This window comes from Aedes albopictus, chromosome 2 (genome assembly GCF_035046485.1).
Source record: "Aedes albopictus strain Foshan chromosome 2, AalbF5, whole genome shotgun sequence".
Taxonomy (NCBI): Eukaryota; Metazoa; Arthropoda; class Insecta; order Diptera; family Culicidae; genus Aedes; species Aedes albopictus.
In genome coordinates this window covers 151,036,368-151,050,723 of record NC_085137.1, presented here as the reverse complement: position 1 = coordinate 151,050,723, position 14,356 = coordinate 151,036,368, and the positions used below count along the sequence as shown (strand labels likewise).

Sequence of the window (14,356 nt, the reverse complement as noted above, 5' to 3'; positions counted from 1 at the left end):
AAAATCCCTGGAGGAATTCTTGAAGGAATCTCTGGAGGAATCCCTGGAGGATGTACTGGAGGAATACCTGCAGGCATACCTGCAAGAACCCTTGAAGGAATCCCTGGAGGTTTTTTTTCCGAGAAATCCCTGGAGGAATTCGTGGAGGTATACTTGGAGGAATTCCTAAAGGAATTCATGGAGGAATCTCTTGAGAAAATCGTGCAGGAAACGAGGATTTCATGGAAGAATTACTAGAGCAATCCCTGGAGGTGTACTTTGCAGAATCCTTGAAGGAATCCTTGGAGGAACTCCTTGAGGATACCTGCAAAAATGTAGAAATTCTTGCAGATTTTTTTTTATCTGTATTAACGAGATTTTTAAGCCTAGGCTAGTTCAGCTCGGGACCCACGCTTTACTTCCCTTCCGAAGGAAGAACTCACATTTTGCGAGTTTGTTGGGAGTGGGATTCGATCCCAGGTCCTCGGCGTGATAACTTGTATAAATTCCTGGAAGAAGCCATGAAGGATTTCCTGGAGGAACTTCTAAATGAAAATGCTGGAAAAATCCCTGCAGAAATTCCTGGAGTAATCCCAACAGGAATCCCAGGAGGATTCTCTGGAGGTTTCCCTGGAGAAATTCCTGAAAAATATCCTGGAGAAATTCCTGCAGAAACTCCTGGAGGAATTCCTGATGGAATCCTTGGAGGAATCCCTGATGAAACCTAAAGGAAGAAAACCTAGAGGAAAGCCTGGAGAAATCCCAAGAGGAATCCCTGGAAGAATTCCTTAAGAAATTCCTGGAAAAAATCCTGGAGAAAATCCTGGAGTTATTCTTGCAGAAACTCCTAAAAGAATACCTGAAGGAATCCCTGGAGGAATTCCTGGTGAAGTCTTTGGAGGAATCCCTGGAGAAATCCATGGAGGAAACCCTAAAGAATCCTGGAAGAAAAACTGGCGGGAAACCTGAAAAAAAACTGGAAGAATCCTTGGAGAAATTCCTGGAGAAACTTCTGGAGAAATTCCTGGAGGAATCCCTGGAGACACTCCTGGAAGCATTCTTGAAGGCAAACCTGGAGAAATCCCAAGAAGTATTCATGGAGAAAATCCTGGAGAAATTCCCAGAGAAATTCCTGGAGATACTCCTGGAGGAATCTCTGGAGAAATTCCTAGAGGAATGCATGGAAATGAGGAATTCATGGAGGATTTACTGAGAAAATTCCTGGAGGTACACTTGGAGGAATCATTGAAGAAATCCCCTGAGGAATTCTTTGAGGATTTCTGCAAAATTCCTGGAGAAAATCCAGGAAAAACTCCTGCAGAAACTCCTGGAGGAATCCCTGAAGGAATCCTTGAGGAATTCCTGTTGAAGTCTTTGGAGGAATTCATGGAGAAAAGGCTGGAGAAACCCCTGCAGAAATTCCTTGAGGAATCGCAACAGGAATTTCTGAAGGATTCTCTGGAGGATTCCCTGGAGGGATCCCTGGAGGATTTCCTTGAGAAATTCCTGTAAAAAATTCTGGAGAAAATTCTGGAGAAATCCCAAGTAACACTGAAAACATCTTGGGAAATCAAAATTTCAAATGATGTTTTATAATTGCTTTATGAGAGCATCCGAAAACATCTGATGTTATTTCGAAGCTTTCTTTACGTTGGCTGGTTACAAAGAGCAAACAAATATACATGGCTTTATAACATGAAGAAATATGTTGATAATGCAATTATTCAACAATTCTAGAACATTAGCCATAAATCATTATTCAATTTTGACAACCATCAATGTTTATGTTTACACTCTAAAACTTTGCGATTTGATAATGCGGTGATCTTGTCGTGTCTGTTGGGTTATGCGATTTATTCACGAAGGCCATCACATTGCTGTTGGGGTAAATATACCTACGGCAGAAAGTTCGTCAGAATTGAGTTGTACTGGTTAGGTTCCAATGCTATCAATAGCTCGAAAACTAGCTAAACTTCCAGGAAGAAAGCGTCTCCGCGCTTTTTTTCCTGAACGCTGCGGCTGTGACTTCACCCGGTCCACTTATCATATACCGTTCCACAACGTTTATTAAATTAAATGTACAACCTACTACTCTCATGAACTTGTTAACTCAACAGTCACAAATCTGAAAAGCATTCGGCCGGTTAACTTGATCTGGTGCTTTGCTTCATTAGATTGTTCAAATCAGCAGCCAGGAACCTTTCGACAAAATCTACTCACATCTACCACCGAGACTTCCAATGTTCCAATCTCGTTTGATTCGTTGTCATTAATCGCGTTGCCGAGCTGTAGGCCAATTCTCCTAATTCATGAACATGAACATATTCATGGACAAGCTGTTCCGGATTAATCGATGATGGTTCACTGCGAATGGCAAAATCCCGCGGAATCTGTAAAACATTAACGAACTTGTGGATCAACGAACAGCAGATCAATTTGTCTTTATTGTTGAATCAATTGTGACGTTTTGACAGATTTGGCCAGACCAGGAAAACAATTGTAATGTAGTTATTTTCAAGTTGTAATGGTGATTGCAAAATACACTAATAGGTATGTTTGTAGAGAATATGTTTTCAAGACGTATTATAAACGTTATAACAATTTCTTGATAAATATGTTTTAGAGTTGCTCGTGAGACATAATTTCGAAGCAATTTCAACCTATTTCTGAATTGGAACGACAAAATTGTTGAAATGTTTTCTGTTTCTTTTCATCTCATCAGAAAAATGTGACAAATAACAGTACCGAGGAAATGAATCGGTACAAAATTAAAATATGTAATTTAATTACAATCTTATAATTTAGATTCATTGATCATATTGAATAAAACGTTTTGTTTCATGATACTCGATTTTCCATAAATCATAGTCAGTCAGTAATGAAACATGAACTTAAATTATAATTATGACTGTAGACTTACCATTATACAAAATATTTTGAACGGCGCTGTATGCTCCATAAATTATCTGCCATATTGCGTTTTTGTGTGGATTATTAAAAAATAATCATATCGCATCGAATGGCTGATTTAGGCCTCATTTTTTGAACTCAGCTTAGTGGCGCATGAATTATGCACGAGTGAAATTATAAGTTTCTCCATAAATCCTGAAGCGCGAATAAAACACTACTTACGCCACTGGGTTTAAGTCTTTATTTAATGCGTTGTCTGAAATATAAAAATATCATACCAACTCCATCACTTGGAAATAGTTTTCCATGCTTGAAAAATTGTTTACATTATCGAAAAAAAAAACAAATAATTTTGTTTTTGTTTATGTTTTTTTTCGTTTTACTGTTCAATTCCTCACTTTACATACCGTCAGTTTCACAGTACTAACAACAGGTAATATAAGTGGATTATTCAAGCTATATAACATTAAAATAGCCTAATTACAAAAGTTGAAATGATAAGCAATATAAATGTGTTTTACAGATTGTACCACTTTAAATTAGCTTGATTCTAACTTACAAATATGATTGTTTTATATGCATATTCTGCAAGTAGAACAATAAACAAAATACTTGATTTCAACCAATCGATATTAAAGAGTTGGTTAGAATGCACCATGATAGTACTATTGGTGTATTACAATACATCTTATATAACCTGTAAGATGTTTTATAAGCCGCCATTTTTTGCGCTGTTTTGAGTATATAAGTGTTGGGTATTAAGTCAATAATACAGTAAAAATACAGTGCATTAGGTATGAAAGGTGTATTTTAAACTAATATAAAACATGTTGTGTTTCTTGGGATTCCTGCATAAACACATTAGGGATTCCTTGGAGGACTCCCTGGTGAAGTCTTTGGAGGAATTCCTGCAGGAATCCTTGGAGGAAACCCTAAAGGAATACCTAGAGAAATTCCTTGAGGAATCCCTGGAGCATTCCCTGGGAGAAAAACTGGAAGAAAAACTGGAAGAAAAACTGGAAGAAAACCTGGAGGAAAATCAGGAGGAATAGCTGAAGGAAAACCAGGAGTAAAACCTAGAGCAATCTCTGGAGAAATTCCCGGAGAAACTTTTAGGGAAATTCCTGGATAAACTCATGGAGGAATTTCTGGAGGCAAACCTGGAGAAATCCCTGGAGGTATTCCTGGAGAAATTCCTGGAGGAATACCTGGAAAAAAAATCCTGGATGAATTCTTGGAGAAATTCCTTGAGAAACTTCTGAAAAAAAGTCCTGGAGGTAATCCTGGATAAATTTCTGAAGAAGTCGTTGGAGGAATTTCTGGAGGAATCTTTGGAGGAATTTCTTAAGAAATAGCTAGAAGAATTCATGAAGTCATCCCTGGAGGATTCCCTGGATGAAATCTTGGAGGAAACCTGAAGGAAACCCCGGAGAAAAACCTGGAGGAATCGCTGGAGAAATTCCTGGAGAAACTTCTGGAGGAATTGCTGGATGAATTCCTGAAAGAATTGCTGGAGGAATCCCTGGAGAAAGTCCTGGATGAATTCCTGAAGGAAATCCTGGAGGAATTCCTGGAGGAATCCTAGTAGGAACCCTTGGAGGAATCCCTGGAGGAATCCCTGGAGGAACACCTTGAGGAATCCCCGGAGGAATCTCTGGAGGAATCCCTGTAGAAATTCCTGGAGGAATCCCTGAAGAAATTCCTAAAGGAATTCCTGGAGGAGTCCCTGGAGGAATTCCTGGAGGAATCCCTGGAGCAATTCCTGGAGGAATCCCTAAAGGAATTCCTGGAGGAATCCCTGAAGGAACTCCTGGATGAATCCCTGAAAGAATTCCTGGAGAAATCCTTGAAGGAATTCCTGGATGAATCCCTTGAGGAGTTCCAGGAGGAATCCCTGGAGAAAATCCTGGAGGAATCTTTTGAGAAATTCCTGGAGGAATCCCTAAAGGAATTCCCCAGAAGGAATTCCTGGAGGAATCCCTGAAGGATCTCCTAGAGGAATGTCTGGAGGGATCCCTAAAGGAATTCCTGGAGGAATCCTGGGAGGAATTCCTGGGGGAATTCCTGAAGGAATTCCTGGAGGAATCCCTGAAAGAATCCCTGAAGGAATTCCTGGAGAAATCCCTGAAGAAATTTCTGGAGGAATCCCTGAAGGAATTCCTGGAGGAATCCCTGAAGGATCTCCTGGAGGAACCCCTGGAAGAATCCTGGGAGGAATTCCTGTGAGATTCCCTGAAGGAATTCCTGGAGGAATCCCTGAAAGAATCTCTGAAGGAATTCCTGGAGAAATCCCTGAAGAAATTTCCGGATAATCCCCGAAGGGATTTCTAGAAGAATTACTGGGAGAATCCCTGGAGGAATCCCGGGAGGAATTCCTGGAGGAATCCCTGAAGGAATTCCTGGAGGAATCCCTGAAGGAATCCCTGGAGGAATCCCTGAATGAATTCCTGGAGGAATCCCTGAAGGAATTCCTGGAAGAATCCTGGGAGGTATTCCTGAAGGAATCCTGGGAGAAATTCCTGGAGAAGTCCTGGGACGAATTTTTGGAGGAATCCCTGAAGGAATTCCCGGAGGAATCCTGGGACGAATTCCTGGAGGAATCCCGGAAGGAATTCCTGGAGAAATCCCGGAAGGAATTCCTGGAGGACTCCCGGAAGGAATTCTTGGAGGACTCCCGGAAGGAATTCCTGGAGGAATCCCAGAAGGAATTCCTGGAGGAATCCGCAAAAGAATTCCTGGAAGAATCCGCAAAAGAATTCCTGGAGGGATTCCTAAAGGAATTCCTGGAGAAATTTCTGGAGAAATTCTAGTAGAAATCATTGGAGGAATTCCTAGAAGAAACCCTGGAGGAATTCCTGGAGGAATCCCTGGAAGAATTCCTGGAGGAATCCCTGGAGAAATTCCTGGAGAAGTTGCTGGAGGAATTCGTGGAGGTTCTTCTTCTTCTTTGTGGCTTTGCGTTCCCACAGTTATTGAAGGGCTCTCTTTGCTTGCAATTGCACGAATTTGTATATTGTGAGGCAAGGGCAATGATACTGTATGCCCAGGGAGTCACAACAATGTTCCCGCCTGGGACGGGAATTGAACCCGCCGTCTCCGGATTGACGTTTCATAGCCTTAACCACTAGGCTAACTGGAGAGTGGAGACTCATTAAATATGGTTATTATCTGTTAATATGATGTATTGAACAACCAACCAAAGCTGCTCAAATTTAAACTACGTGTTTCCTTTTCATAACCTCGCCAACTTTTCCTTTTTATAGAACTAATAGGTGGTCCTTACCCTATCACCTCACTAGTTTCGCCGGAAAACCATGTTCTTCTTTGTTTTTTCTACCAAAATTTGCTTTACACCAAAACAAACTTAAAATACTATATTTAATCATTTGCATTTTCTTACCAACAGATGCCCCCTTCTGCACCACCGACAAAATCATCAGCCTGGGCGTCTCGATGGGCGAAACGGTGCTAGTTAGTTGTAATATAGTGGCACATCCCAACGCAAGCCGGTTCTACTGGCGGTTCGAGAACTCCGAAGAAGTGATCGAAATCGACCCGGACCGGTTCTCCAACAATGGCACCAGCAGTCAGCTGGAGTACACACCCGAATCGGATCGGGACTATGGAACGCTGTCCTGCTGGGGAACGAACGAAATCGGAACGATGGCTGAGCCGTGTATATTCCAGTTGATCACTGCAGGGTTGCCAACGTCGGTAATCAATTGCGATTGGACGAATAGCAGTTCCAAGGTGGACGTCTACTGCCACGCCGGGTACGATGGTGGCTTGAGGCAGAAGTTCGTGCTGGAGATGATGTCCAATCGGAATCCGGGGTTTGTGTAAGTTGTTTTTGTAGCATTAAGTTTCAAGGAATCAAGACTCAAATATCGTATTTCAGCATCAACCTGACAAACCACGAGGAGCCAACCTTTTCCACGTCGTTCGTTTCCCTCAGGGAGCAACTGCCAAACGTCCACCAGCCGGACTCGCTGAAGCTGTTCGTCTACGCCGTAAATCAGAAGGGCCGCAGTCCGGGAGTGTTCATCACTGACCTGTTCATTCCGGCCGTCGAGGAGCAGGAGCAAACCGATGGCAAAAAATCGACGCTGCTTACGCCGATCCTGATCGGACTGCTGCTGACCATCGTGCTCATCATAGTCGTTATAGTTGTAAGAATTTATCTGAAATCGAAAAGACTTAAGCAAACTATTGATAAGGAAAAACGTTACACGGAGGAGTCCAAAAACACGCTGCTGTTGATGGATCAACCCAAGGTAGGTATTGTGATTGGGGATTTCAACCACTGACTGCCTGTGCCTGGAAACATATCTGGCTTCTTTATTTTTCAGAAGGACAAATCTCAAAAGGCTTCCAAATGGAAAAGTAGCATGGGTAATAGTATAAAAACTAGAAATAAGATCGAAACCATTGACGACGAACAAGATCCCGACCTAATACCCGTAAGTAACCAATGACAAGTAACGATCAACATCAACATTATTTAACGATCTTCCCCATTCCAGTACCCCCGTCTGACCGACATCCACCAGGAAGAGCTGATCCCAATGAACTCGGACATTTCCTTCAAGCCGAAAACGGTTCGGCTGCCCCCGCCGGTATCGATGACGGCCACGTCCTCCTCGACGGCAACGACCACCATCGTGAGCTTCAAGGACGAAGACATCTCCGAGGCGGAAATCAACCTGAAAGGAATTGAGGACTTCCTGATGACGAACCACGTTCCGGAGAGCTGTGTGTGATATCGAAGGACTCTCATCTAGGAGCCGCCCGTCGCGTCATACCCGCCCCCTCCAAAAACAAACGAAGCAATCCCTTACTCACGCCGTGGCACAATTACTTACGAATCGCAATCCATCAACCCATGGGAAATAGGACAAATCCTGAACAAATCGAACCAAATGATCATTTTTCTACCCCCGAAAGTGTCCGCAACCTGTTTTGTGTTTAGCCAGTAAGTTTTGAATGTGCTTAAGTGCTGTGGACGTTACAAATAAGAAACCAAAATTGATCCGCGGGTTGATCGTGGACTCTTTCCCCTTCGCCAACGGAAACGCATACGCGAATATCAAGAGATGTGTAAATAGTGGAACAGTAAAAAAAAATGAAAATGGAAACAATAATTTAACGAAACGCAAAACAAAACGAGACGTTAGTGGAATGCGTGGGCTAGAAATATGTTTAAGACGACGAAGAAGAAAAAAAAACGAAGCTAGGAAATTTAATTAGATAATGATTATAAATAAATCTGTACTCAATATGGCAGTGTACCTAAAAGATATATTATTGAAAATTATTGCTATTGACAGTATTATTGAATGAAAACAAAGATTGTTTGTACAATAAAGAGAGTTTTATACAAAAACCTTTCCAACGAAATTATTTCTGGCAGTCTTGTACACCATCACCATCTTTACATAAATAGGGCTTGGCATCAACATTTTGCTTTTTTTCATCGACGCTACAACCGATCGTGTTTATGTCACCAACAAACATATTCACGACGAACGCATTGATAAAATAAGAATTCCCACCTCGCTTATACTTTGCAAATCTCAATAGCAGCTCGACACTCGCTTCTGTTATCAAATTTTAATCACCACCACCCCCACCCATCTAAAGAACACACTAAAGGCGCAACACACACATATACGGGGCCGGATCATAACGTCCGAGGACATACTGTCCCGGCCGATAAGTCGCGTTTTTTCGCGTGATAGCGTCCAAAAGTGGATGCGTCATAATATCCTATGTGCCTTCTTTCCTTGGACTTCGTGGCGTATGTGCATGTTCGGACGTTATGACACGAAAAAAATGCGCCATGAAGTTCTGGAACATTATGGCCTCGGACGTTATGATACTGCGCTCATAAATACCATCTGATGTACATTCTTTTAGGCTTAGTCGGGGACATTCAGGAACCATGACCATCTTTAACCAGTTTTGAAAGGGGCCCACAGGAGGAATTTCTGGAGGAATCGCTGGAAAGTTTTTCGAAGAAACCCTGGATGGATTCCTAGAGGAATCCCTGAAAGAACTCCTGAAGGCATCCTTGGAAGAATTTCTGTAGGAATCCCTGAAAGAGTTTCTGGAGAGATCCTTGGAGGAATCCCTGAAAAAAATGTGGAAGAATACTTGGAGAAAATCTTGGAGGGATCCTTGAAGCAGTTCCTGGAGAAATCCTGGATAAATCTCTGCAGAAATTCCTGGAGGAATCCTAGAAGTGATTCTAGCAGGAATCCTTGGAGAAATTCCTGGAGCAATTCCTGAATAAATCTTTCGAGGAATCCCTGGATGAATCCCTGGAGGAATCCCTGGAGAAACCCCTGGAGGAACTCCTGCAGGAATTCCTGGAGGAACCCCTTTTTTAAATAGTAAAAGTATTCTTGGAGGATCCATGAAGGAACTCCTAGAGACATCTTTGGAATTATCCCTGGAAAAAATCCTGCAGGAATCCCTGAAGGAAATTCTAGTGAAATCCTTAGAGGAATTTCTGGATGAATCCCTGGATGAATTACTGGAGGAATTCCCGGAGGAATTCCTGGATGAATTCGTGGAGGAATCCTTGTATTTTATTTAAGAATCTTTTAAGGAATTCCTGGAAGAACTCCTGCAGGAATCCCTGAAGGAGTTTCTGGAGAGATCCTTGCAGGAATCTCTGAAAAAAAAAAATGTGGAAGGATACCAGAAAAAAATCTTAGAGGAATCCTTGAATCAATTCCTGGAGGAAATCTTTGAGACTTCTGGATAAATCTCTGGAGAAATTCCTGGAGGAATCATAGAAGTAATACTAGCAGGAATCCTTGGAGAAATTGCTAGAGCAATCCTGGATGAATCGCTCGAGAATTCCTGGAGGAATCCCTGGAGAAACCCCTGGAGGAATTCCTTTTAAAATGGAAGTATTCGTGAAGGATCCATGGAAGAACTGCTAGAGGCATCCTTGGAGGAATCCCTGAAAGAATTCCTGCAGGAATCCCAGGAGGAATTTCTAGTGAAATTCCTAGAAGAATTCTTGGATGAATCACTGAAGGAATCCATGGAGGAATTCCTGGAGGAATCCTTGGATTTTTTTTTGAGGAATCCTTGGAAGAATCCCTGGAAAAATCCCTGAAAAATTCCCAGAGAAATCACAGAAAAAAATGTGGAAGAATCCCTTCAGGAAACATTGGATAAATCCCTATAGGAATCCATTGAGGAATCCTTGGAGCAATTCCTGGAGAAATTTCAGGAGGAACTTCTGAATGAATTCATGGAAGAATCCCTGGAGGAATCCATGAGGTATTTTAAGAGGAACCCTTTGGAAGAATATATGGAGGAATTCCTGAAGAAATTCCTCAAGGAATTTCTGGAGGAGTATCTGGAAAAATTCCTGGAAGAATCCCCTGAAGAATTCTTGTAGGAGTTCCTGGAGGAATCCCTGAAGGAACTTTCAAATGAATCCCTGAAAGAATTCCTGGTAGAATGCCTAGAAAAAATGGAAGAATCTTCGGAGGAACTCCTGAAGGAATATCCAGAAGTATCCTTGAAGGAATCCCTAGAAGAATTCCTGAAGGAATCCCTGGAGTAATTTCTAGTGAAACCGCTGGATAAATGTCTGGAAGAATCCCTGGAGGAATCCCTGGAAAAATGAAAGAATCCTTGGAACAGTTCCTGGAGGAATTCCTAGAGGCATCCGTAAAGAAATCCCTGGAGGAATACCTGAAGGATTTTCTGGTGAGATCCCTGGACGAATCCCTGAAGGAATTACTGGAGGAATCCATGGAGGAAATTTTGGAGAAATCCTTCGAGGAATTCCTGGAAGAATTACTGGGGGAATCCCTGGAAAATTTGTTAGAAGAAGCCCCGGATGAATTCCTGGAGGAATCTCTAGAGGAACTCCTGGAGGCATCCTTGGAGAAAACCCTGAAAGAAATCATGAAGGAATGCCTGGAGGATTTTCTAGTGGGATCCCTGGACGAATCCCTCTAGTGAAATATCTGGGAGAATGCCTGGTCGAATCCCTAGAGAAACCCTTGGGGGATTTTTTGTAAGAATCCTTTGAGGAATTCCTGGAGGAATTTCTGGAAGAATTCCTAGAGTAATTCCTGGAGAAATTCCTGGAGAAACCTAGAGGAATCCCTGAAAGAATTTCTAGTAGAATCCCTAGATGAGTCACTGGAGGAATCTATGGAGGAGTTCCTGGAGAAATTCTTGGAAAATGTTTAGGGGTAATCCTGGAGGAATCTCTTTATGAAATCCTGGAGAAATTCCTGGATTTTTATGTAACAATCCCTACAGAAACTCCTGAAGACGTCCCTGGAGGAATCCCTGGAAGAATTCTTCGATACATCACTGAAAAAAATGTGGGAGAATCTCTGCAGGAATCCTTGAATGAATCCATGGAGGAATCCTTGGAGCAGTTCCTGGAGAAATCCCTGGAGGGACTTCTGAATGAATCTCTGAAGGAATCCCTGGAAGAATCTATAAATTTCCGCACTACAGTTAAAAAAGATACGGACACGTTTAATGCTTCCAGTAAGCTGTACGCTCTTTGAAGGAAGTACGACACTAGACAACGGACTAGCACGCCCAATGGCACAGCCGAAAACTTTTCCTGACATCTGCGGCGGGTATCGAACACGCGCTCCCTAACACAATGCGACTAAATGCTTGGTGACACTAGCCGCACGGCCACGAAGCCACACAAGTTTCGGCCGATTGCCACGAAATTGCCTCCAGCCTGCCTGATGGAGCGCGAATATTGTTGTCGTGGTTGGGTCGCGGTGTTTGATGATGCGCGAATGCTGACGATTCGCATCTCTGCGTATGTTTCCCTGGAGAAATCCTTGAAGTATTCTAGGAGGCATCCTAAGTAGGTGGTATATCTGGAGGAATCCCTGGAAGAATCACCGGAGGAATTCCTGGAAAAATTCCTAGAGGAATTCCTGGAGGAATCACTGAGGGAATACACGAAGGAATCCATGAAGAAATTCATGGAATAATCCCTAGAAAAAAAATGGAAGAATCTTCGGAGGAATTCCTGAAGGAATTCCCAGAAGTATCCTTGAAGGAACCACTAGAAGAATTCCTGAAGGAGAAATTTCTAGTGAAACCGCTGGATGAGTGCTTGAACGCATTCTTTTAGGAATCATGGAAGTTATCCATGTATAAAATGGAAAAATCCTTGGAGAAATCCTTGGAAGAAATCATGAAGTAATACCTAGACAAGTCCCTGGAGGAATCACTGGATCAATCCATGGAGGAATTCCTGGAGGAATTTTTGGAGGAATTCCTGGAAGAATTCCTGGAAGAATCCTTGAAAAATTTGTTGGGAGAATTCCTGAGAGAATTCCTAAAGGAATCTATAGAGGCATCCTTGAAGGAATCCATGGACAAATTCCTACTGGAACCTCTGACGGAATTTCTAGAAAATTCCCTGGAAGAAAGCCTGCAGAAATCCCTGGAGGAATTTCCAGTGAAATTCCTGGAAGAATACCTGGATGAATCCCTGGAGGAATCCATGGAGGAGTCCATGGAGGAATTCCTGGAGAAATTTCTGAAAGAATTCCTAGAGTAATTCCTGGAGAAAATCCTGCAGGAATTAATGGAAAAATGAGGAAGAATCCCTGGAGGCATTTCAAAGTAGAGGAATTCTTAGAGGCATCCTTGGAGAAATCTCTGGAAATATTCCGCAAGGAATCTTTGAAAGAATTCCTGCAAGAAATTCTGGAGAAATCTATGGAGACGTCCTGCAGCAATCCTCGAGGAATCCTAGGAGGAATTCCTAAAAATTTTCCTGCAGAATCCCGGGAAAAATCCCTGGAGTGTGACCACATTTTTCTCGATACTGAAGAAACGTGAACCAAAAACGTCCTCTCCGGGTCTAACCGGAACCGGCTCCGGAATACTTGGATACGGTCAATGCACTAATGCGCTGATTATTGTGCTGCTTGTCAGTTTCTAGATGAAAAACCGCGGCATTTGAACCGTCGAACCGAGTCTCTTCATGAAAATCTGCACATATGTTTTACCTGTGGGCGCCTTCCGGAACCGATTACAGATGCCCATGTCCCGGAATGGTGCCGACTAAGTCACAATCTGATTTTTGGAAATCATATCTTTTATTTTCAGTACGAACAGAGTCTGATAGCTGAAGCTCAGGAAAGTATGCACAGGAACGATGTGCGGAGGTTTTATGCAATGGTACGCGGCACAAGACTGCGCCAGTGCCCGCCATGTGAAATGACCGGAAAGGAAACTTGGTGACAGACAAAACAATGGTGGCAGCCAGATGGAAGTAGCACATCGATGATTTGTTGAATGGTAGCAGTAGTGAAGGATTTCCTGGATTAGCATAATGGATGATAGTCAATTAGTGGAACCACCAACACTGGAAGAGGTTAAGAAGGCTGTAAGAAACTGAAAAACAGCAAGGCTACTGGGAAGGGCGAGATTCCGATCGAGCTTCTTAAGCACGGAAGCGAGCAGCTACATCAATCATTCCACCAGATTATTGTACAGATTTGGGAAGTTGAGGAATTGCCTACCTGTTGGCTTGAAGGCCTCATGTTACATCCTGGAGTTCGGGGTGGCCGAGACACATGGTAGTGTAATGATACTCCAAGTGTAAACGAATAAACAAATTAAAATGTAGCTTTATTAACATGAAAGATTACATGATTATGACGCGACACGTATATGACACATTCTACCGTGACGTTACAACGTTTTGACGCCTTTTTTGTCAGATTTTTCACTATAACTCGTAAGTTCGACCGTAAACCCTCAAATATTTTTGCATATTCGGATTCCTTGTAAAATTTCCAATAAGTATGATCTGTTGAACGGTTAGTTTTCATCGGTAAAGTATGTTGAAAATGGGAATGAGTAGCGTGACGTTACAACGTTGTAACGTCACGCTACTTATTCCCCTTTTTCACATACTTTTCCAATGAAAACTAACCGTTCAACAGATCATACTTATTGGAAATTTTACAAGGAATCCGAATATGAAAAAATATTTGAGGGTTTACGGTCGAACTTACGAGTTATAGCGAAAAATCTGACAAAAAAGGCGTCAAAACGTTGTAACGTCACGGTAGAATGTGTCATATACAATGACGGTTACAGAACTTCTAAAACTAAAGTCTGCTTTTGTGCATCAACCGATCGCATATTGAAATGCCATCGGCGAGCAAGCAGAGCGGCGAGAGTTGAGAGATTGTTCAGTGGTTCTCAACACCTCATATGCCCAATCTTCAAGAAAGGGCACAGACTAGAGTGTGCCAATTACAGAGAGATGTCCTGTTCAACATACTGAGACCTCTTGAGGAGCCCTCCGTCGGCAAATATCAGGCTGGTTTTCGTGAGGGCCGATCAATGACGGAGCAGAACATGATTTTCCGGCGAAACTAATTAGGCTGATACACGCAACGCTGGATGGATCAAAATCAAGTATTTGGGTCGATTC

The 14,356-nt window shown here is 42.4% G+C and overlaps 1 protein-coding gene across 3 annotated transcripts in view; it reads left to right on the top strand.

Moving 5' to 3' along the window:
- The window catches only part of LOC109429277 (nephrin-like), a 506,653-nt gene extending 498,369 nt beyond the window's left edge, over window positions 1–8,284 (top strand). For all 3 annotated transcript variants that reach the window (XM_062850614.1, XM_062850613.1, XM_062850612.1), the window contains 4 exons: window positions 6,296–6,728; window positions 6,788–7,163; window positions 7,239–7,349; window positions 7,413–8,284. In XM_062850614.1, coding sequence (XP_062706598.1) covers window positions 6,296–6,728; window positions 6,788–7,163; window positions 7,239–7,349; window positions 7,413–7,649 — 1,157 coding nt within the window. In that variant the 3' untranslated portion in view covers window positions 7,650–8,284. The remainder of the gene's footprint in view (window positions 1–6,295; window positions 6,729–6,787; window positions 7,164–7,238; window positions 7,350–7,412) is intronic.
- The last annotated feature ends 6,072 nt before the right edge of the window (window positions 8,285–14,356 follow it).